General features: G+C 40.9%; 1 protein-coding gene and 1 long non-coding RNA gene across 7 annotated transcripts in view; both read right to left on the bottom strand.

Annotated features, from left to right (window-relative positions):
* RAPGEF2 (Rap guanine nucleotide exchange factor 2) overlaps window positions 1–11,760 on the bottom strand; it is a 184,902-nt gene extending 173,142 nt beyond the window's left edge. For 5 of the 6 annotated variants that reach the window (XM_036381574.2, XM_036381576.2, XM_054514527.1 and 2 more), the window contains exon 1: window positions 11,335–11,758. In XM_036381574.2, coding sequence (XP_036237467.1) covers window positions 11,335–11,403 — 69 coding nt within the window. In that variant the 5' untranslated portion in view covers window positions 11,404–11,758. Of the gene's footprint in view, window positions 1–11,334 lie in introns of all 6 variants that reach the window. The other variant, XM_054514528.1, reaches the window with a different exon arrangement.
* Window positions 11,761–15,520: 3,760 nt separating this feature from the next.
* Window positions 15,521–22,356, bottom strand: LOC118686421 (uncharacterized). Its single transcript, XR_004980169.1, has 4 exons — window positions 22,257–22,356; window positions 20,791–20,876; window positions 17,953–18,020; window positions 15,521–15,996 (listed from the first exon to the last, which is right to left on the bottom strand). It is a non-coding gene; the product is annotated as an uncharacterized LOC118686421 (long non-coding RNA).
* Between the last annotated feature and the right edge of the window lie 1,009 nt (window positions 22,357–23,365).

Here is a 23,365-nt window from a genome sequence, read left to right as displayed (position 1 = left end):
CACCATAAACCACGTTACTTTCGTCATGGCTAAATGTTCGTTTACTATCAAAGCCAAGATGGATTGTAAGAAAGTGCCATTATTTTCTCTTCACTTTCAAATTCACATAAAATATTCATTCACATAAGAACATTAGATGTTAAACAGCAATGTTTGCTTATCAAACCTGGTAAAGGTAGAAATCTGACATATGACAATTCCGATGATGACAAACTCGAAGTATTTGTATATTTTGTTTCAGAAGTGAAAAATAACCTGTATAAGGTACACTGTATTGCAATTTATAAATAAAGGAGAGTTTCTTTCCCACTCAGAAATAAATAAATGTGAAATAAATTATTAGCCAAATCACCCAGCTCCAAGTGCTCACCTGAAGTAATGACTAAGGCACAAAATTCAAAAAAGCACTACAATAGGGGTTTAGAAAGGGAGAAACTACAGGACATCAAATAATTAAGCCAGAGGTTAAACCATAGCACAAGGCTAGATACAAAGAATGACTACAAGAAGGGAGAAGGACTCATAATTTGCCTGGGCATTCAGAAACCTACTTCAAAATGAAGTATCCTATCCCGAAACTCAATTTTCTTTGTTTTGGGTTCTTAGAACTGTTTTTCAAAGCTGACAGAGCATTTCTACCCCTTTGTGCCATGCATTGCATCGATCACGTTTTCCAGCAATATCATGTAGTCTAGAAGTTTTTCACCTACGGAAGTGATATTCCCCTAAAAGTCATCTTAAATGAAAGAGTTGAACAAGACTCTTAAAGAGGATTTAGGACAAGTGGAGACCAGCTATCTGTCAATACTCAGCCTGGTAAAATACAAGCTAATAGCACCAAAATAAATGGCTGTCTAAAATACAGCAGATATGGAATATCCTCCTCTCTTCCACCTTGGCAAACACCTACAACAGAGCTAAAAAAACTCTCACCCTTCCCTTGGCACTGTTACCTCAAGCCATTTTTAACAGCTGAGCTGGAATTGTGCTGCCATCTGATAGTTGTTGAGTGGCCTACGACCAAGGAGTTGGCATCTTCCAACGAAGTCATCTTGAATTAAAACAAGGCATTGGTGCTAATTAGCAGCTTTCAGCACTAAGGGAGAAGCCATGGCAAGGAGAGAAACTCAATTACCCTCGTTCCAGCAAGCGCCAGCTCCTGGTCAGCATGTAGCTGGCGGAGCCCCTCGTGTTTCCATATCCATGGCACACGTGAAATGCTTCAGTCTCCAGATCAGACCACTGCGGGCCATTCACACAGAGATCTGACCTTTTGTGCTTTGTTCAAATTTGTGACAAATCCATTGAAGACCCCCAACAAATCTGGTGCACTATGCAGCCATGTGTACCATAGGATCAACGGAGAACACAAAACGCAGCTCAGACTGAGACCCTCACAACTACTTTCCTGTAACTCAGAGTGAAAACTTTCTCACTGGGAGTGTTTACCATCTGCTCACCAGCTCCTCAGCAGTGAACACATTCAAGCTACTTAGTTACTGCACTAATCGAGTTTAGAGAGAGATACCACCTGAACATCATGAACCAGTGTAAAATCTTATTTTCTCGTTTCATACTCAGAGTATCATCTATGAACTACACTCCCATTTATTGTTTTTCTTAAGATAATATAATTTCAATTGACGGGTCGCTTACTGCCTTCACTGGTGAAACTGCTGGTTCCTCAACAGGAAATCAACAAATGTGTCATGATCAACTACAGCACTTCAGCTTTCGGCACCTTGTTATGAATTTAGCAACTGGGATAAAAGCCCAACCACGTTACACACCTTTGCACACATTCTGCTTCAGCTGCATCCAGAACCTGCTTTTTATTTCCAGTTTTTGACTCTCTTTGGAGACTGCAGTTCCTCCAGAGTTGAAGAAGAATTCCACAGAGAGAACTCCCACTGTGGTTTAGGAACAGTACTCCCCAATTTAGTGCTCTTACGGAAACATTCCAAAGCACATGGTGCTTACTCACTCTCCCCTTCCCTTCCCCTGCAGCAGGATGGAAAGGGGAATTGGAGGCACAAAAGGTAAAGACCACGGGTAGAGATCCAGATATAAGAACAACTACAACAGCATAAGAACAGACATGAGAACAAATACATTTTAATTTTGCAGGTAATAGATAAAGTTCAAAGCTATTTCAACATAAAGCACCATCATACACGAACACAATAAAATGCCAGAACTTTGAAACATTGATGTAACTATTTAAACCAAAGTCCATCTTTTTTTGTTACTACAGCTATGGCACCTTCAAAAACTGCCTGAGCTACTGCACAAATAGAAGTCAGCAATGGCATGCTGTGTCTGGCAGCACCTGCCTGTCTTACAGCACTAGTGAGAGAATTCACTTTGAACACTCACAGCACCACTGGCAAGGGACAAAAGAAGTCTGTAATACTGCACAGACAAGCCTCTCTCTCTCAGTTCAAAATGCATCTAAATATTTACTACCATGTATGCTGTGTATTCTGACACATCTTTTAACAAACAGCAAAACTCTGCAGAACCATTCAAACGAGTGCTGGCTACTCACATAATGCAATGTGTGACTGATTTCTGCAAGGTCATGTATTTTGAGGAAACGTTCTGGGCGGGCAAGGGAATGGTTTCCTGACAAGATGAAGCACTTACCTCAAAGTCAAAACAAAAACAATGGAGGGTACATATTTTAGGTACGTCCCAATAGATTTAACATACCAAATGGAAAAATGTGTACGCCTTTTAAATTGCATGCCAACAAAATTGTCACTTCTTTGTTTTGCCCCCAGGAAGAGAGCCCACAAGCACCCAATTTTCAAATACTATACAACAAACCAATACAGATAAGATTCAGTATATACATTATACTGTATATATATTCTGTAAATACAGACAAGATTCAGTATAACAATACAAAAAAAACCCAAGCTCCGAGCCTTAGCATCTCCCCCACCCAATTCAGTGAATGCAAAGGTGCCTCTTAAGTTAAAAAAATTTCTCATTTTAGGAAATTCATCAAGAATAAATAATGTCATAACATTACATCCAGTTTACTTTTTTTTATACTTATAAACAGTGTTTGAAAATGGAGCACCATATACTCTCTGGGAGAGGTTAAGGTATTTCAGAGGTTCCTACACACAACCATAAGCATTTCTTTTCAATCTCTTGTATCATAGGTCTTCACAGCTTCAGCTGCACCAACACAAACATTTGAAGCCACAATCTAAACCAGACTGAGTCACTTAAATTTTAGAAAGCAAAAACCCTACTACACAACCTCTCAAAAGTAAGGTCCTTTTCTTCCATTCAGCTAACAAGATTGCATCACTCATCCTGTGTTTTTTGCAGCCTCACAAACAGCTGGATGGGCAGGAATGAGGCAGCAGAGAACGTCAGCATGGAAAACAAAGTGAGTGAGCTTTGGTGGGTGCCTGGCATCCATCCAGCATCAACCCACTACAACTAGCTCTGCCGCTAAAGAAATACAATGCACCACAAAAGATTCAGCCTTTGGTTTCAGCAAGTCAAACCTCAAGCAGATATTGGTGGTACAGCCTTGTTTTCCCATCAACTGCTTACAAACCACATTTCTGTAACATTCTTTCTCACCCCTCTAAGTTTTGAGTTATTTTTTGCGTAACAGGGCAAAAAGTGCGAATGACTAATTTCAGATAGAAAAGGCTACATCAATATTTTTTTCCCAACTACAGTAAAAGCAAAGTAAAATGGGAGACTAGTATCCCTAACAATAAAGAACTGCAAATATAAACTAAAAAACAAAACAACAAACTACTAAGCAAACAATCCATGGGTAACAGGAAACACTGTCCTGTTTAGAAATCCAAAAAGACTACATAATAAATATTTTTATTAAGCAAAGTTTATTTTAACTTCAAGACATACAAAAAGCAAGCAAACAGAAACAAACAGCCTGGTAAAGACAGTCAACAACAGGCATGCTCCACGAATGTGTCTTCCATGAAACTTAATACACATTCCCAGGTAATTTACACTGAAACCAGATGCTGTTTCATTGTGTTGTTCATGTTTATCAGAATACACACAAATAAGAGAAAAATAGGAAAATCATGCTGTCCACAGAAATATTGATATCAGAATATTCCTTTAATTTTTATCAGTGCTGAAAAGCAAACTGATGCCTTTTTCCCCCCGCTAAAAGCATTTAAATATTTTAATTTTTTTTTTCAATTCCTTTAGTGTTTTGCTCAGGTAATGATATACATGCTGACCTTTCCTGTTGACTAGAATTCCTTAGAACTGCTCTAAATCAAATATTTAATCACTCTTACTCAGGTCAGACAAGACAGACACACACAAAGAAACACATCTACAGCTCTATGGGCGTAACAGAGATACCCAGAGAGAACAAATAGCTAATTTTAACTGCAAACAAAGCTGTAAGAAAAGCACTGCAGTAGGGCTCCTCTCTCTCCCTTTTCAAGAAAAGTGGTCAACTTCACCAACTTCAGAAAAAGGGAAGCAGAGCACCACTTCCACTTTGAGACTAATTCAAATACACCCCTTCATGCAAAATATACCCAGCAAATTAAATCTGCAACACTGGCTGCAGCAAACAAGGCGCGCAGGCTCAGCTGCCCCTCACAAAGCATCTTTGTAGAGCTATCTTTCTGCCAGTGCTCCTTTTGAATTCCCAAACAATACCTTGCAAAAATTAGATCTCCTACTGTGGGAAAGTTCCCAAAACACAAGCCAAAATATATTTTCTCATGAGGATACAAAAAACCCTCAATGAGGAAGTCAAAGTTCTTACAATGACTGTTCAGTGTACATATAGTCATTCTTGAAACATGCTAACAGATTAAGTAGCAACATTCTGATTTAGAGAAAAAAATATTAAAATCAGATCAGTAGTTCAACAGAATGAATAGCTATTGCTAGCAGTTACTACTCAGTAATTTGCATAAGCATAGACTTTTAAAAACTTTTACGCATACAGCCTTTTTAAAACAATGGATGTCAAGAAACAATAACTCATCAAAGAAACCTTAGCTAAGGGATAGTGTAATAAGTGCAAAATAAATGAATCATTTTTAGAAGTTACACTTAAATCATCTTTTTTTTTTCCCCTCAGGTACCAAGGGTTCTCCATGAATAAACAGATAATCCACAGGAGACTCCAACCTCCTACTAAAGAAAAACATGATCTTGGGAAAATGCGTCTATGTCCTTTACTTTTGCTGACCTACACTTTTACACCCAAGACATGAAAGCTTTCAGTCCTTTTGGTCTCAGAAGCCCAGCAGACGATTTTGCTCATTACTAGTTTTGGCAGAAGAGCAAGCCTATCCACAGCAAGGAGTCTTGCTTTACCATAATCCTCCTCCACCAAAGCTTTTCCTGCAGCACCACTGGCTACACCCCACAGCAGTGGGGTGGGTGAGGATGGGTGGGAGCATCCTGGTCCTTTGGCATCACAGAGGGTACAGACACGTGCTCTGATGTCTGAACAGCACCTCAGGAAGCAAGTGGACAAAACAAGCTTGGACTGAGTAGAAGATCCCTGGGCTTTTGGCCCAGCACTGCTCACTTCAGTACATTTCCTAGGCAAGAATGCTACGGAAAAGCTCCCAGTTTTTAAGTGCAGGAAAGAGACTGTGTCCACAAAGGCTGAAAAAAACATGCTCACAGGAAGATACTCAGCCCAAACCCAGGGCAAACACTTCTTCAGCCACTGCAGGGCAGAAATCAAAAGCAAACTCTACCAAACAGATAATTAATCAAGTAGGAAATTACACAGAGCTTATCGGCGCTGCAGTTAAACCCTCACTTTCCCAGTTTCAAACCGGCTCGGATACGTACAGCCAACCGAGCTGCAATCTTCTGATGCAATGAGAAAGCACACAAGTGTGTAGGATAAGGCTTCCACTCATATTTCTATGCTATAGCTGAAGCTTCCTGATCATACCAAGCTCTTTGCAAGTGTTGGCAAAACTCGTATCATGAAAAGATATGGAAATTTATTCATGCACAAAGTACTAGCCCTATGACAGGGCAGAACTACTGCAAAAGAAATTAAAAAGTCAATCAATACTCTTGCCATCCTCAAAGCTCTTGGCCATGAAGATGTGAATGGCTATGGGAAAATACACACACACACCCCCATTAGAAAGACTGGGAAACAAGCATAATCTTTCAAAACAAACAGGATACTAAGCAGCCCATTGCAGTACATACTCTTAGTTTTGAAAATGACATGAAAATTGACACTGCAAGTTCAGAATCAAACATTCCAGGGCTGTTTCGACAGACTGAGATTAAAGAGTTCACAAGAAAATCTGAGCTATGCAAGGATTTTCAGCTTTACTTATCAGCCACAAAAAGATATATTCATACAAGTAAGTTTGTTGGGCATGAAATAATGCTGCATAGTAATACTAGCTTGAGAAAAACATTAAGAGAAAAAAAAACATACACTTACTTCCAAAATACATTCTCTGATATTATTTCTGTACTAAACAAATAGATTGTTTGCCTTGTCAGGTAAAGGTCTCACTTTTTCCCAATAGTAGTTTTAGGTTTTTATGCTGCCAGTTAAGTGCTGAAACACAGCAGGAAAAATCCCCATGGTTAAAGGTCTCTACATACATGAGCCTACAGTAACTTGTTTCATCTGTATTCACCTCCCCTACTTACAGCCCAAGAGCCACAACAAGATATCACTTAACCTACAGTTTTTCAGACACATTCAGGGTATGTTAACCATTTTGAACAAGTTTCCAAAACCCTACAGCATCTAGAGGTTTGTTGGTTTTTTTTAGTTCAGACCAGCTACCCTTACAGCTGATTTTATGGTGGCAATTCTACTTGAAGCCCGCTGCTAAGCAAGAAAGGAGCCCAGATCAAGAACCAGCAAGAACCTTTCTTCATTAAGCTGCGTTACTAACGATGGTCCCAATGTTAACACAAAACATAACAGGCTCATGACCCCACTTCAGAGTTAGTCACTGCAGTCAGCAGAAAGCCTGACCACCACCATGGGAAAGCACAGTTAGGAATCTCATTTTGTTGGCCAAATGGGCTCCCCAGAAAGAAACAGAATGTCCAACCTTGCAAAGTAAGGCTGCTCCTGAATAACCACTTAGCAAAGCCCTGAGATGCATTATGGAAAGACCACTATGTCAATGGCAATGCAGCCAAAAACCAGGCATCAGCTGCCACAGCCCTTCATTTCTCAGGGCTTCCAAGAACCAGCAGGAGAGTTTAGCAACAGAATCAGTTGTCAGCATTATACTGCTGTTAGCAGCCTGATAACAGGGGTTATCCTCCTCTGTAAATGCTCACCTCGAAAATACGGCAACACAGTAGCATGCTGACAGTGAAGAAAATCTGAAAGCACAACTCAAGCTCCAAAACATTTTTGTTTTTCCAAGGAAAGAAATCCCAAATAAACTCTTTTGAAGAAGATCATTTTAGTCTTCTAGTGTATTTGATACACAGACACATAATCAGCCTGAATTTAAAGACTCAATATTCTTTTGCTAGACTCACATATAAAACGCTTAGTTCTTCTGATCCCATTAAAATACACACACAGCCTTGTATTTTTTTTAAGAGATCACTGTAGCAAGAAGGAAATGTTCATTTCTGGCTTATCTGAAGATTGCACACAATCATGCTATCACTGGTTACAAGTATAAAAATAACACAACTTGGGAACAAGCTGAAAGTTTATTTGGAAAAAGCATAGGTACATCCTATAATTAAACTATTTTTCCTCTCAAGTGTTCAAGAAGGGAGTATCTGCTTTACAACAGCATCCTGTTTAGATGTCTTCTGACATTAAATGACTCATTAGTATCAAACTAAGGGCTACTGTACAGTTCTCCCTCCGCCCTGAAGAGCTGGTGCGATGCTGTTACATCCCTGCTCCTCGTTACTGCTGTGCTGAACTGCCCTCATGTACCACACCAGCAGTTTCCAGAAGCAAACCTTAGGCATCTAACATATATAAGGCACACATTCAAAAAATTTCTTCCTGCAGACATCACCACATGGCATGAAAACAGTGAACAGTATGCAGAGTTTCTGAAGCAACCAGCTATTCACATACCATGCCATGCAAATGAGTTGTCAGGATAAAGAAAGATTAGGGTTCAGCTTCTCTTGTTTGAAAACAAAAGCAGCCCTATTTTTTCAACCAAGCTACACCAGTATCAAACTGCATGCTTTCTGAAATGGCCTATGATGCCAAAAAGAATTTGTTTTGTAAAGACTTAAAGCTATAACAGTCCATGCAAAAGGATGTCAGGAGAGAAAAAAACTAGATCTCGATTACTCACAGCTCAAGGGCATAAAACCATTTGTAATTTATGAACATTTAAAAGTTAGATTCCCCAAAGTAGTTAAATTAACTTCCTAGTTCACATCTTCAAAGAGAAAATGAATAGTTTAATACATCAATTAAAGAGAAGAGTTACACAACAGGCATGTTAAAGTACAGGCCACATATATATCCTTTTCTTTTATTTCTCATTTTCTTTAGCCAACAGAATATTAGTTGTGATTCACAAAAGTCAGGAACACTCTGTAAAGGAGGATATACCAAAGAGATATAAAGTTATAAATTTACAAAGGCAATTGCAGAATACACTGTTTATCTCAAGGAAAAAAAAATCAGTTCAATCCAAAATTACCAAGATACTTTTGCACTACAAAAGTTCAAGCCAAGTGAAGTTTGCTTTGCCCAACAATGCTTATCAGACCTACTTCTCGAAGTTGTACATACTGGCTATCATTCTGTCACTCCTGTCCTCTGAGCCTGCAGTGAGGGCATGGTGCCAAATTTGCACCCTGACAGTCCAGGGTGAATTGTAATGTCAAACAGATATTTACCTCATCATGGTTTGGGAGAAGCTGAGCCCCAAAGAGTTTGTTAACATAAGTAAGAAGCAAATATGCTACTAACATACTTCTCTTGCTATTTCCTGCACTGACACGAATATGATAAATATATTTTCTCTTTTCAACCCTCCCTTGACTTTAAAAAAGCCTCATGACTTCCCAAAAGTCAAAATTAAGTAGCTATCTTTTAGAGATAGCATAGCAAGGACAGGAAAATACAAGTAAAGAAACAATAAGTTACTTTAAGGGGAGAAGGAAAAACAAGGTCTTTGTACCTTTCTATGTATTTTTTTCCTTTTTACATAATGATGAAAGATGATGTGCATAAGCATATTTCTTTCAAATTCCAATACTGTTGTAAAATAAAATCAAACAGAGAACCAACAGCAGAAAACTAATACACACAATACAACATGGACCACTTACAAAAACACCAACCAAGTTTTCTGCTGCAAGCCCAGTCTCCCCAGCAGCAACAGGAGAGCACCACCACTTTCAAGTATTTCCAGTGCTAAGAACACATTAGATTTCCCACATACTTGGTCTTGTCTGTGGATTATTTTGGGCCAGTGTCAATTTCATGGATTTAAGGGTGGGTTTCTTTTCCTGTGGTGATTGCCACAGCAGGCTGCCAGCGTGCTGATTCGGGAAGTTTCACAGCACTAATGCAGCCCTGGTGTTCCCAATTTAGCTCTCTGCTCCGTGCCCTTCACTGGGCTTTATCCCTGCACTCAGGCTGGATTCTTCACTGCGTCATTTCTTACTTTCTGCCTTTTTGTGCTTCCTTATTATCCCTTCTAGACAGCAAGGCCAGTCAGCAAGGACACGAGAAAGTTTACTGGTTCACATGGCACAGACCATACCACAGGGAAAGCATCATCCCCCAAGCCCAGCCTGGTGGCCCCACAGCCTGAGCCAGTGCTTTCTGAGCATCTGCCTGCATCTCTCCTCCTGAGCACCCCACCATGCTTCCATAACCATGTCCTGAGGCTGGACACTGCTGGTAGGCACCCCCCAGCTGCAAGCTATGTCTCTACCAATTCAAGTGACCTCGCTGCAAGTTTGCAGAGAGTGTCTTCTCCAGGACAGAGCACTCAGCCTCCTTCAGCTTTCACAACACACTGAAGGGCTGGGTCCAGCACTGAAGGCAAACAGACATTTGGAAAAGGTCAAACAAGGACAGAGAAACAAGTTTAGCACTACAAAAACATGTTCCAGAAGCAGTTTCCTTTTTTATATAAAAGAAAAAAAAAAAAGAGTTGCCAAAAAGGCATGCCACATATGATACCTATGCAGTCAGTATGTTTTTCCATGAGAAGTTTTATTTTCTGACACATATTCCATGAACATGGGGATAAAAATAACATTACCACAATGACGTATCTATAGTAGGAGGAATGACTTATGGGTGCTGAGCAAAAGTCAAGGTTTCCTCTTTGCCCCAATTTAAAATCATCACCAGCCAGTCAGACGCCTGCCAAAACAATCAGTAACAGCATCTCTTCCCCAAAACCCGAATACAGGGACTGCTCAGAGAGCAGGACAAGCCTTTAGAAAATAGGACAGATGGCATTACAACTCCAAGCAAAGTAACTCCTTGTATCATTAGCTATTGAACCGCGGCTTGATGTGGGGATCAGTGTAAAGCTTATTAGTCTTTAGACAGTTGGCAGCAATAGCCACTGCAGCAACCGTTCGGGAGCAGAAGGAACTCATTCAGTTTGGTTGTTTTTCAGGTCATGTTAAGTCAAAATGTTTCTGTACGCACTCCACTCCCCAGCTTAACCTTTCTCAGCCTCTCTAAGCGCAACTACGCTTACAAACGGCTTCGACTCACACACTCCTCTGATAAAGAGGGCTCCAGGAGCACGGCGCAGGTATCTAAAAAATTCCTGCCTGGTGCCATTGTGTAAGGATTTCACCCTACTTTGGAGAGCAAGGACTTGCCAAGAATACCACTGACCTCAGCCCCTACATTATGAAACAGCGCTGCCAGCTCCAGCCAGCTATGTAAAAGTAGGGACTGAATTCAAATCCTGAGCCACCCGTACTCCGGGGCAATAACAAAACACACACACAGAGGGAGTAAAAAAAAAAAAAAAATTAAAAAAAATTTTAAAAAGGGAAAAAAGAAAAAACACACCACCGAAAAATTATACTCTAAGTTCATTTTCTTTTTACCGGAAGCAACCCTCAAAACAAACCCAGCTGGCGTTTCTCCCTCTCCTTCCCCCAAAATTAGGGAGCAGGAGGAAAGTTGTCGCGTTAATGCGCGCCTTCCCTTCCCGGGAGCTGCCGGCCGGGCATTCAGCGCTGGGGAGTGTGGCGGGGGCTGGCAGAGGCTCAGCCCTGCCCGCGGGGCTCGGGGCTGCCCCGGCCGGGGCTGCGCGGGGGCAGCGGGGCGGCCGCTCCGCCGCCGCGGGAGCCGCGGGGTCCGGGGCGAGGGGCGCTCACCTGGGGGCTCCGCTCCGCCGGGTTCTTCATCACCGCCTGGCGGAAGCTGTTATCCACGTAGGACGCCATCGCGCCCCGGCTGCCTCCCGCCGCCGCCCGGGAGGCGCTGGGGGAGGGCGGCCGCGGCCTGGCGCTGCGCGGCCGGAGCGCGGGGCGAGCAGCGAGCGGGGAGGCGGCGGCGGCGCGCAGGCAGCGCGGGCTCAGCAGCGCCGCCGCCCGGAGCTGCTGCAGGCGGCGGCCGAGCCCCGCCGGTGGCAGCGGCGGCGGCGACAAGGGCTCGGCGCTCCCTCTCGAGCCGGCTCTACGCCTCCCGCCGGCCCGCTCCGCCGCATCCCCTCGGGCAGCAGCGTCGGCGTCGCCTCCTCCCTCCTCTTCCTCCTCCTCCCATCCGGGCTGATGGGGGGCTCCGCGCCCGCCTCGGCGACGGGGAAGTTGCCGGCTCGGGGAGGCGGAGCGGCGGGGGGCGGGCCGAGGCGGGACGGAGCAGGGAGGGAAGGAGGGAGGGGGGCGGGTCGCCGGGGGTCGCGGCCGGCGGGGTCCCCTCCGGCGGCGGTGCCTCAGCATCCTCCCCCTGGGAACACGGCCTTGCCCGGTTTAAACACCAAAAAGAAGTGCGAGCGGCCGCCGCCATGGTCCCCAGGGACGCGCATCATCGCGGTGCTCCCTGGTCACAGATACCAGCAATGGGCAAGCTGGACGCCAAAAAAAAAGAAATAAATAAAATAAAATAAAGACTTGATCTGCCGAGTCTAGTGACTTCGGGGAGGCCACCTGTTGTCACGCTTCTCCAAAGTAATCCGTATCAGCCGGCTGTCCCCTCTGTCATTGCTATATGGGGTAAAAACGAGGGAGGGAGGGGTGTGAAATCGTTAATTTATCACTGTTCTGGGGGTTATTTAGAGGCGGATGCTCCTCACGTGAACTTAAGTTTTTTATGAATAAAGGGTCTCGCAACATGGCTGATTTTCTTTGTTTACCACGACACCGAGCACGTCTCAGCAGCAGCCTGACAAACGCGAAGCATGGCAGTATTATTAGCGTGCCATTAGCGGCAGGGTAATACTATTAATGTATTTGCTTTCACAAGTGATGTGTACCCTTCGCTGATACGGATCACGCAATGTAAATAATGTCAACACTAATAAATCTGTTTAATTCCCAGTCACTAGAAGTCACATTTCAATTCCAAGTAAGGTAGTGTCATCTTTATTTGATTCTTTTCATTTGTGAAATTTCCCAGGGATAACCATCTTTGCCTTACAAAGCATACACTGCTAGTAGTCCCAGGAGAAAATATGTTACACTTTTAGACATAAGTGGCTCTCAAAAATGCTGTGTCTTCAGACAGTAATCTACTAAACCTACTCAGTTTCTAGATATGGCTCATTAACAAGGATAGCTCTTTGGGCTAATCCTACTCAGATGTGTCAGCAAAATATTTTTGCAGTAATACCAATTATTCTGGGTAGATCATGGGAAAATACTAGGGAGTGCTCCACATTCCCTACATCTTGCTTATTGGTGCTTACTATAAGTCCTTATGGGGGATTTTTAATTTTCTTTTCTTTTCTTTTTTTTTTTTTTTTAGTAACAGATTGGAAATGTCATGTCCTTTGCCCTAAAAAAATAACAGTTTAAATATGCCTTGTGTTCATCATCCAGAGATGATAATAATTCCTTCAAATGAATCAAGCCTGCAGCTATAGAAAAGTGCCAGCTTTTCTGAAGCTCAGTTTACCAATCCGGAGTGCTGGAATTCCCTTTTTTTGGGGGCATATGTATAGGAGGAGTGCCACAGGAATGTGAGGAATGCTCTCTTGGGCTTCACTCCTCAATCACTTCAGGGCACCCATTCTCTGCTGCTGCAGCCTAGCTTGCCTGACATCTTTATATCTCTACATCAAAACAGAGCTACCCACTCTATTTTAATATGCAATTATCTTTCATTTCAGACCTATTAGCTGTAACAGCACCAAGTCAAGTGTTTTGCTCTGGTTAATTTTTTGCTGTGCTGTCTGGTAGCACAATACCTGTGATTCATAGGGATGTTTCACATCAGAGAATGGGATTTCAGGGCTCTCATTGTATTCTGATCAGTGTCACAAATCTCAATGGTTATAGATCTGTGTCAAAGGCCTATGACACTCTACATGAATTGTTATAAATGGGAATGAATGAGAGAATTGTACATAGAGAACTATGTACAAATATACTCAACAATGTCTCGATAATATTAAGGATGTGTTGTGTTAACACCTTTTTTAGTGTCTGTAAGCAACATATTTGTATAATGCAAATACTTCTGATTATTCATATCCTCCATGGCAGATACTAGCATGTCCTTTATGCTGGGCTTTTTCTCTTGCTGAAATCAGTCTAGTTATTTCTGAATAGAAAAAAAAAAAATCCCAACAATAAATCAGTAAATAATCATCAAGATTCAGAGTAAGGACAGTTATTACTTGAGAAAACATGCAATTATCTCCAGAAACCCCCATTTTTCACTACAAGTATTCAACAAAACATAATTTACGGTATCAAATGTTCTTGCAACTTACATTTTCTCTTAGTCTCACTCTCTTCCTGTGTTCCAGCTTCAACAAAAAATCAGTGTGGTTTAAAATACACATATATACCAGGACATGCCATTCATTTTGCTTATTGGTTACTCTTCAGGCTAGGTAATACTCTTCAGGTGTTATCTAGTCTTATGCTAATTTACAATGGAGTGGGTTTTTTTGGGAAGGGGAGAGGGGTGTTTTCCTGGTCATGTTAATACATTACACAGGTTTCCTACTCATCTTACACCAGGAGACCAAGAGTTAACTGTACATGCACAGTACATATGATGTTGATATTTCAACAGTATGAAAAGGCTGCAACACAAAATATGACAGCTCAGCATAATATCTTTTTGGCTAGCTGTAAGTAATAGCTATATTATTTTATAGAAGCATTTTGCCTTAGGAATACAGGGTATCTCCCCTCCTGAATATGTCCATTTCTTTCAAGAGGTAATTTGAAATGGTCAGGTCAAACAGCTACTAAAATGCTAAGAAAACAAATTCTGCAGTTCTGGGAGCATTTTGTTCATTTGCTAAACCTCATTTTTAAGAAGATATACTTCAAAAAGCTTGCACTTGGCTTAGCCACATTCGTTTCAATTCATTACACCTGTAGTTAGTCACCCACAGTTAAATGCTTGGTTTGCTAGGGATGTACCAGTCTGTCTTGGTAAAAAATAAAACATTGCCACTTTGAGGGAGTTTAGCAAGTTGTATACAGTCTATATGGTTATAAGCCCAGGAATGCTCCTTTCTCCCATTTCTTGGGTAGGTACTTGTTTCCATCTATCTCCTGGAGATGGCATGGCAGCTGCAGCAGATTCATGCAGTTAAACTCCAGCCCTCAGGATTACCCCTCTCCTTCCCAGATCTTTCCTGGCACCTTCTTGGCAACCATAAAAAGATACTTCCATAACTATTCATGGAGGTAGACAGTTATAGGGGAACAGAGGTATTGGCCTGGTGAACCTCTCCAGAGCTGACCTTGAGAACAGTAGCCATCCCCTCTGGACTGGGCAGAAGCCAATTTTGTCAGATTTTAAGTCAAAGATTAATTATTTTACGTACAAGTAAGGCCACTACGAAGGGGAGGTGATCTTATCCTTCAAATAAGATTAGCCTCTATGCTTTTTCTTTAGGGTGGCACCATTTCCAATAATGACTCTCACCTTTTGGGATTTATACATGGCTGGGATTACTACCACTTGCAATTCCAGTTTTTAGTACCTTTTGCATTATGATGAAGGGCATGTGAGTTTGCTTGTTTGCATGTTTATTTGTCTGTTTGTTTGGGTGCTTTTTTCTGTTAATTTTTTACATAACATCCTCTGTCATTGTGGATATTTGTCATACAGTAATCACTTATGCATGGGCACAATATGGAACAACCACTCTGCACCTCTGATAGATAGAAAGCTAACACAGACCATAGTAAAATAATCCTTGAATGTTTACTGCAGGTTTTATGATCCTTTTATACTCATAAGATGTATGAAATTCTGAAGGTTACAAAAGAGAACGTGGCCTGTACCATAAAGGAAAAATCATTCTTTGTTTTTTTCTTGAAGGAAAAACTGAAGAATTTTTGACTACTATAATGCATTTCAGATATTTATTCAGAATTTGCCACTATTTGCATAGCTACATCTGGGAATATTTATCATTAAACTTCTGCTGTAGCTGCAGATGTATGCAAACCAGCTTTAGCTAGTTAGATTAATACTAGAGAAACAGCACTTATTGTCCAAGTATTTACATGATCTTGGAGAGGAATTCACAGTCCACACAGTGCTCCCTTCAGCTGTACTGATAAAGGTGCCCAAACAAAAGGAAAGGTGGCTGTGCTGCAGCAGCAGCACCCAGGAGGCCTGTGCTGCACACTGTGTGAGCACTGAACAAATCAGCAGCAACTCTTGAAGGTCAAGTGTGTGTTTCTGAAGCTCTGGAACATCTACACAAACTTTCTCTGTGCTTGTGACCACAGTACAGGTCTGCCCCTCATCCCTCAGGAGTAAAAGTGGTGATGGGAGGTCTTCTATCCTGGTACTGGGAAGGTGTGCTCCAGATCTCATGTCAACATCTGCCCCAGCTTCTCCTTCTGTGAAAAGAGACACCAAACCAGCAACTAAACTTCTGAGATAAAAAGAAGCACAGCAAAGTGCTGTTTCTAGTAACAGTAGCAGCAGCATTTTGAGGGTTTTTTTAACAGAAAATGAACCACAGAGAGACAGTGAGATTGCATCTTTTGCACATGAGGATGTGTGGTGGAAGAGGTTGGTTCAGTGGGACTGTACGAAGCACACAGCAATAAGTCAGTGCTTCACTCCTGGTGTGCTCTGGGACAGGCTGCCAGTGTGGAGAGGTGCTCTGTGTGGGTCTCAAATTGCACTTGCTACACAGTGGCAAAAGTATCAGAGAGACTAAAGCCAATGTTGTTTTAGATAGATGACTCTTTCTGAATAATGTATAGGTTAAAAAATGCACTCCATTCCTTTCCAAATAGTCATCCATCAACTAACATAGGCAGGATACACATAGGAACCATTTCAGCTGTTGAATGTATATCATAACAGTTTCATGAACTATGTATTTGGTGTCACATGTATTTCAAATAATGTATTTCAGTAAACGACATCTCAAATAAGGAAAAAATATTTCCTTCTTACTCATTGCCTTTGAAATTTAAATTACTGAACAAATTAAAGCCCAAACTTACATTTCATTATTTTACACTAGACCAATATATTTCCTAAGAGAAAGCACAAGCTTACTCTTTCTGAAATAACTATAATTGCATTATTTAAAATAATCTTTTGAAGTTTCTACAACCCAAATATTACATGATTATGTGAAAGAATCAAAAGTAGAAATTGTCTAAAAGTCAAATATAGGTGGGATTACTATTTATTCAAAGCTGGCCAAGTCTGTAAAAAAATTTCATTCATACATATTAATGATAGATAGCCAGATGATCATTATTATCCAACAATACTGCTTTTCATAAAACACTCAATGATAAAGTTACCTAATAGATCATGCAGAATGATAAATAAAACATGCAAAGCTCTGCTAGGAAAATGAAAAACATAGGAACTTTATTCCTGCACCAGGATATAAAATATTTATATGAGAAAAAAATGTTGTTAACATTGTTATTAAGAACTTTTGCTCTCAGTGCTCTGTTTTCAGTACTAGGGTTCTATACTAATTGCCTAATTTTCACTGGCTGCCATCAGAAACCTTTTCATTTTTCTAAAGTCAGATATATTATATATTATATATTATATATTATATATTATATATTATATATTATATATTATATATTATATATTATATATTATATATTAATTATATATTATATATTATTGAAGCATTTGTCTTCAGCTTGTACTAGCTGTTTAAAAAAATATGAATATATTTATAACTTATGGCATTACTGGAGGGCATTATTCTACAAATTAATTTTACAGCTGGTAGCATTTTTCCATAATGAATTATTGATTAATTATTCCAGATATTGCCCGTCCTCGCTCCAGCACCAAGCACTTACTGCACTGCTAAGTCAGGCCATGCTAGAGCTATTCCTTGGACCAAGTCCCCAAACACCACATTCCTGTCAGTTTTCACCTCTTTGCTCTTGTCACCATCTTCCACAGAAATCATCCACGCTCCTCCCTGCTTAACACACTGTGGTAAATCACAAACACGTTCCAACATAATACTGCCAGCACTTATTAGAAGAGCATTTGCATTTACATTGCTTCCTAACAACCTTTATGAATTATTGCTTTGCCTTGAAATTAATAGTCATTGTAGATACTGTTTATGTGGCTCAGCCTCCTTCATCCTTCAGTCACCATTTAGATCTGTTCAAAGCATATGGGGATGTGTGGGTGTGTACTTAAGTGAATGTTTCTCTGCTGTGCATACATATCCTGGCAAAGCATATTCACACCTATATCATAATGTGACAAGTACTAGGTACCAATTTAAATGGATAGAATCAGCTTTAAGTTCAGTGAGTTCTATAAAAGTTGGTGTTTTTGTTACTTACAAATTAGTGATACCAAACTCCATTGATTTGTGTTCCATCTATTCTTCCAGGAAGAAACCATCCAATAACTGGAATAAAAGAGTTTTAAAATCCAGTTTTACTCTGTCCAAAGAAAGCATATTCCAGGTAAATGGACACTGAGTTAAGCTACCAAGGTGATCTAAGCTTATTGTGAAATTGTTTTGATCATTCTGGACAATTTAATGACAATATGCCTGACCTTGTGTGTGCAGAGCTCCTCACTGAACCTGTATTCAAAGAATATTCTTTACAGACAGATCATAAAAAAATTACAGACTTCAGGTTCAAAACACTATTATGACCAAATCTGTTTTGTAGATTCTACAGTCTCTGTTAATGTCAGCAGTGAAAATTAAGACTTTCTATTCCTTTCCTTTTGTAATGTACTTAATACAAAGAGATCCCTACTTCCACTGCAACCTTCAGCTTCTGTACAAATGCATAATGATAAACTCAAGGATAAAATTCAGTTGTCCTCCAGTAACACAAGAAATCCTCCAGTAACACAAAAACAGAGACATGAAGGACCAGACAAAAACAAGCAGTACTGCACTCTTAAGCAGTCACTAGCTCTGAGGTAGAAGTTTACACAATGTATTCCCAGTGTTCCTTGGATCTAAGACAGATAGCAACAACTTATCAGTTTCCCTCAGGGTTTTTATGTTAATTTTGTTATTTGTTTCATTTATGTAACAGATTCTCATAATACTCCTTAAACATTCAGTAGCTAGCTGTGATAAACACTATCTTCCTACTTCTGCAACAACTGATTTGTGCTGAGAACATGCACCACTGCCTTCTCGTGCGGAAGAACATGGGAACACACTGCCTGTTTCATTTTCCCTTTCTAGAAAAAAAAATTAAAATAAGAAGATAAAGCCTCTGTCTTTGTTGCTGTGCTTAGCACAGCAAGTAGCAGAGGGAAGTTGCAGATGAAGATCTGTAGCCGACCAAGTATATCTTGTAAATACGTTTTCTAGGTCAGGAAGAGAAACTCACATGTGGGAAGTAATTGGACAGAAAGAGGTAGTTGAGATTAACGCTTTGTGGCAAATAGATGACTCTCTGGAACATGCAACTTTTGAAAAATACAGGAACTCTCAAAGGTTTTGTTGGAGAAAGCTATTTGCCAAGAATTTTCCCTTTTTTTTTTTTTTTAAGTTGGCCACTTACAAGACTTCTGACATATGCTGGCACCCTGACTGGCATGACAAGAGCCCTGTGCACTGCCACTGTAGCCACACTCCTGCTATCCATATTTAAATTTTATCTCTCTTCCTTCAGCTCAAGCTGGCTGGAATGGAGACAGTCCTGTGTATTTAGTCTTTGGGATAAGGAAGTCTTGAAATACTTCATAAGTACCCTCCTGCAAATAAACTGGAGGGTGGAGATTGGCATCCACCACGTGCTCTTGTTTGTGCACAAGCAGCATTCACACGAGGAAGCAGATTCTTCGGTGGGAGAAGAGCTGGCCTGGATCATTCTCCTGTTCAGCGTATCTTTGTTTTACAGCCCAGGTCCTCATCTGATTAAAGCCCCTGTATTTCAACGAGACCAACAAAATCCTGCTAGTTTTAAGCAGCTAAGCACCTTCTCCCTGTCTCTGATCCCTGCTGGGCTTTTAAGGAGTTCTCACAGTGCTGCTGCAGAGGATGGTCTCCAGCTCAGAAAAATAATGCACTGCTTGAAGCCCCCAGAGAGAGCCACCTCTCCAAGGTGCACTCAGCTGCGCCCTGGGAAGAGCTGCATGACGAACAACAAAACAATCCTGCCCCTGTTTGCCCAATGGCGACATCTGTGTCTCGTTAGCGACGCACAAACTGTTCAAACAGTTCTGCTCTCAGGTGGAAGTGAGCTGTGCAACTTCATTCCGTTGATGTGAGTAGCTAACAATGTTGCCTCGAGCCTTTGCATTAGTACTGCATTCAGGTATGAGCTTAGATTCCTCTTGCTAGGGAGCAGAGGAGTTGAAGCACAGGAGAAAATTTCAGCTTTAATAATCTGTCTTGGTCCCTTGTGTTACAAAAATATTCTCAATGCTCCAGAAGTCAAGTATTTACCTGGGTACTTTGTTTATTTTCAAATAGACTTTCTGAAGTTTTATTTGAAGTACCTATAATCCTTAACCCACACTCATCACTAATATACTCTCAGGGAGAGTCCCTCTCACCTTATATGTAAATCTCTGACACTGATAGTGAGTTGATACTCCTGGTCAATATAAATACAATTGATTAAAACCACATATAACAGACCTTCAAAGTGCAAAGAGGGGCCTTTCAAGCAAAAATACCTTTTTTTTTTAAACCATCAATGATGCTACAGCTAATCAGTTCATTTGAATTTGGTCTAAAAAAAAAGGTATTTTTGCTTGAAAGCAAAAAGTTGAGTACTGAAGATATCCAAAGCTATGCATAGCTTTGAGCTATTCATTAAAATACCTCACAGTATAAGCACATGTATGTCTTTTCTTCAAAACTATACAGGTAAGTCATGGCCCTGAAAAAGTATCTCTTAATCTCAACCCAAATGATTAAGGTTAAATCATAAGGTGTCTCCATCTTCTAGCAGGCATTTGCAACTCTTTTGAAAGCAACTGAAAAGACTTAATTGGCCTAGATGCACTCACTTGCACAATTATAAAGTGAAATCAGGTAGCTGGCATTAAAGGCTAAGGATGTAGGAACCATAAAAATGTGATAACTTGTTCCACTTGTAATTTCCCTTAAGAAAAATTTCACTAATTTATGTGCCCATCATTTCCCTGAATTTACCTGAAACACTGTATAGTAGTCATAAAACCAGAAAATTACCCACTTTTCCCTTTTCTCCAGAGTACTTTGTAGGGCCAGATACCTTTCTCAGAGAAACAAGAGGGAGATAAGATGGAATATCAAAGTATTCTGGAAAAAAAAAAAAAAGAAACTTTTTTGGGGATAAAAAAGCACATATAGCAGTTTATACCATTCCAACCCTTCACCCTACTGTAGCAGCACCAACCATGCAGTGCAGTCCTACGTGACACACCAGAGAGTTCAGTTACACTCAACATCTTTCCTGAGATGCTGCAGAGTCCTTCATTCTATTGACACAACTATGCAGGTATTCACTCTGTGAAAAAACCCCAATAATCTGAAAGAAATCAATGCTTGCCAAAGATAGGGAAGAGGGAACAGAATTAAAATATACACTTGCTTTAGCCTATCAAGCTTTTCCCTCTGCAGGGCTTGGCTAGACAGGCTATTTGCCTGTCTGTTTACCCAGAAAGCATAAGGTGGGTTCTGTCTGTGGAGCAAATCCTTGTGCCTGTGGACTCCCCCAGCCAGCCCTGCTGGTTTATTCAGAAGAGCCTCACCATCTCACAGCCTTAGCAACTATTCCTCATAGGGCCAAGTGGGCTGCTGTTTTCCAAGCAAAATTTTCCAGCTACCTCTGCAGGCCCTAAGGCCCGCTGAGGTTACAAAGACCTTAAATGATGATTGTCAGACAGCCTTCGAGGTCTTGCCCACTTAGTTTAGAAACCACATCCCAGAGTGGTCCTGGCCAGGTTACCTGTGCTGGTCAACACTGGGGACTTCCACTGGCTTGTCTGTGCAAGGTAAAGCATGTCAGCACACTCATGCCAGTAGAAGCTCAGTGCAAATACATAATTATAAAGATATCTTTTGCTGCTACAGCTTATTTCAGCCTCCTCACTAAGATGAGCTACAATATTACAAGAATTTTCAGTCGAAAGGAGTTCATATTGGGACTGTTCAGGTTATTGGAGCTGTTTTAATTATAATCATGCAGTCAAAGCAGAGGAAAAAAATAATCCTGCACTGTCCTTTCAACTGAGAAGGCATTTTTCATCATTCTTCCTATAATCATTTCCCTCTGTTTTGAAGTATGGTTTGAGGCAAGTGCTCCAAATCTTCTATCAAATTTGAGTTTCTTTGACAATCCCTGTAGGCTCCAGTTCTCCTGTATTAATTGAAGCTTAGTGCAGTAGCATATTTGGCCTCATAAATTTTAGAAATGCTGCATTTTTATCTAGTAGTACTATAACCTGAGATACATTTTAATTTTTGATGTCACTAATCGCCTCTTTCATGGGGGAAGGCATGTTGCCATGGTGAAGTCTTTTAACTTATTATTTTCCTAGGAACACATCACAGAAGAACATTAGGAAAGTGTAAATAATTCCTTCCTTTACAATGCTCACAGTGCTATACATCTTTGAACAAGTTACTAACATGTGTCCCTCCTTGTTATAACACACATAACAAAACTTGGGCACCTACCTTGTGGGGGTGTTTTGAGGGCTGGAGCTTGTAAAGTCCTTCTGAGGATGAAAAGCATTATATGAGCATTGAGCACTAATCTCAGCCATGTGGACAAGCCGCGCACATTCGAAGTAAAAACCTTTCTAATAACATCCATCTGCATCTTGAATACAAGAAAGAAATTGTAAGACAGCCTGTCAATGATCAAGGCTTTTTCATGCAGCTCACCCTACTGTTTGGCTGCTGGCCAGCCCAGAGAGCCTACTGAGGAAAATGGCTCTGAAGGAAAAAATGTGCATGTTAAGCAGAGGACAGCTTTTGTGAAGGGTGAGAAAAAACAAGACAAATACCCTTGAATACCAAAGCGCTCTCTGGTACATGAAGGAATGAAGTGAGACAAACTGTAAGGAAGAAACCACAGTAGGAGAAGCAGGAGCCTTCTCTTCTCACTAAAGATAACTCAAGCCTGTTTGCACTAAACTGCTGAGATAAAACACATTTCCACTTAAGGACCAAGACTGGTTTACATTAAGGATGTTACTTTGGAGAGAGGCCGGGAGAAGCCAGGGAAGGATTTATTTGGAACTGCAGCACCTAAACCAACCAAGAATGCATGTCAGCCTTCAAAACTCTATTAATGACATCATAAAGTCATTCAAAATGGTTTGTGGGGCAATGCAGCTGGATCTGAGCTTGCTGAGGGGATCTGAGCAGCTCTTCAGTGGGAGTGATTTTTCTTCAGTGGGACTTATCTCACTGGCAAAGGCACTTTAGCTCAGGGCACTGGCTCCCTTCTGTTACAAGCCCCTGTGCAGAGTCATCAGCAAATTCTTTTGCCTGATATATATATATACACACACACATATATATGTATCCAATGTCAGAATTAGCCCCCTTACTTCCTCTCACCAGTCATCTACAGATTCATTTCACTCAAGCTGTGCTCCAGCTGTACAGCATTGCAGTGCTGCAACAAACATATGGAGTTTCAGCCAATAGTCCTCCTTCACTTCCTACAGACTTTTAGTCTCTCTTTTTCCCTGCAATGCTTTGTGCCCTACCTCAGATGCAGCAGCATTTAATTGAAGTAAAATATGGAGGAATTAAACTAATGACAAGTAATCCTT

This window comes from Molothrus ater, chromosome 4 (assembly GCF_012460135.2).
Source record: "Molothrus ater isolate BHLD 08-10-18 breed brown headed cowbird chromosome 4, BPBGC_Mater_1.1, whole genome shotgun sequence".
In the NCBI taxonomy this organism is placed as follows: Eukaryota; Metazoa; Chordata; class Aves; order Passeriformes; family Icteridae; genus Molothrus; species Molothrus ater.
Note: the sequence above shows the minus strand (reverse complement) of the source record. Positions and strands in the feature narration are given on the sequence as shown.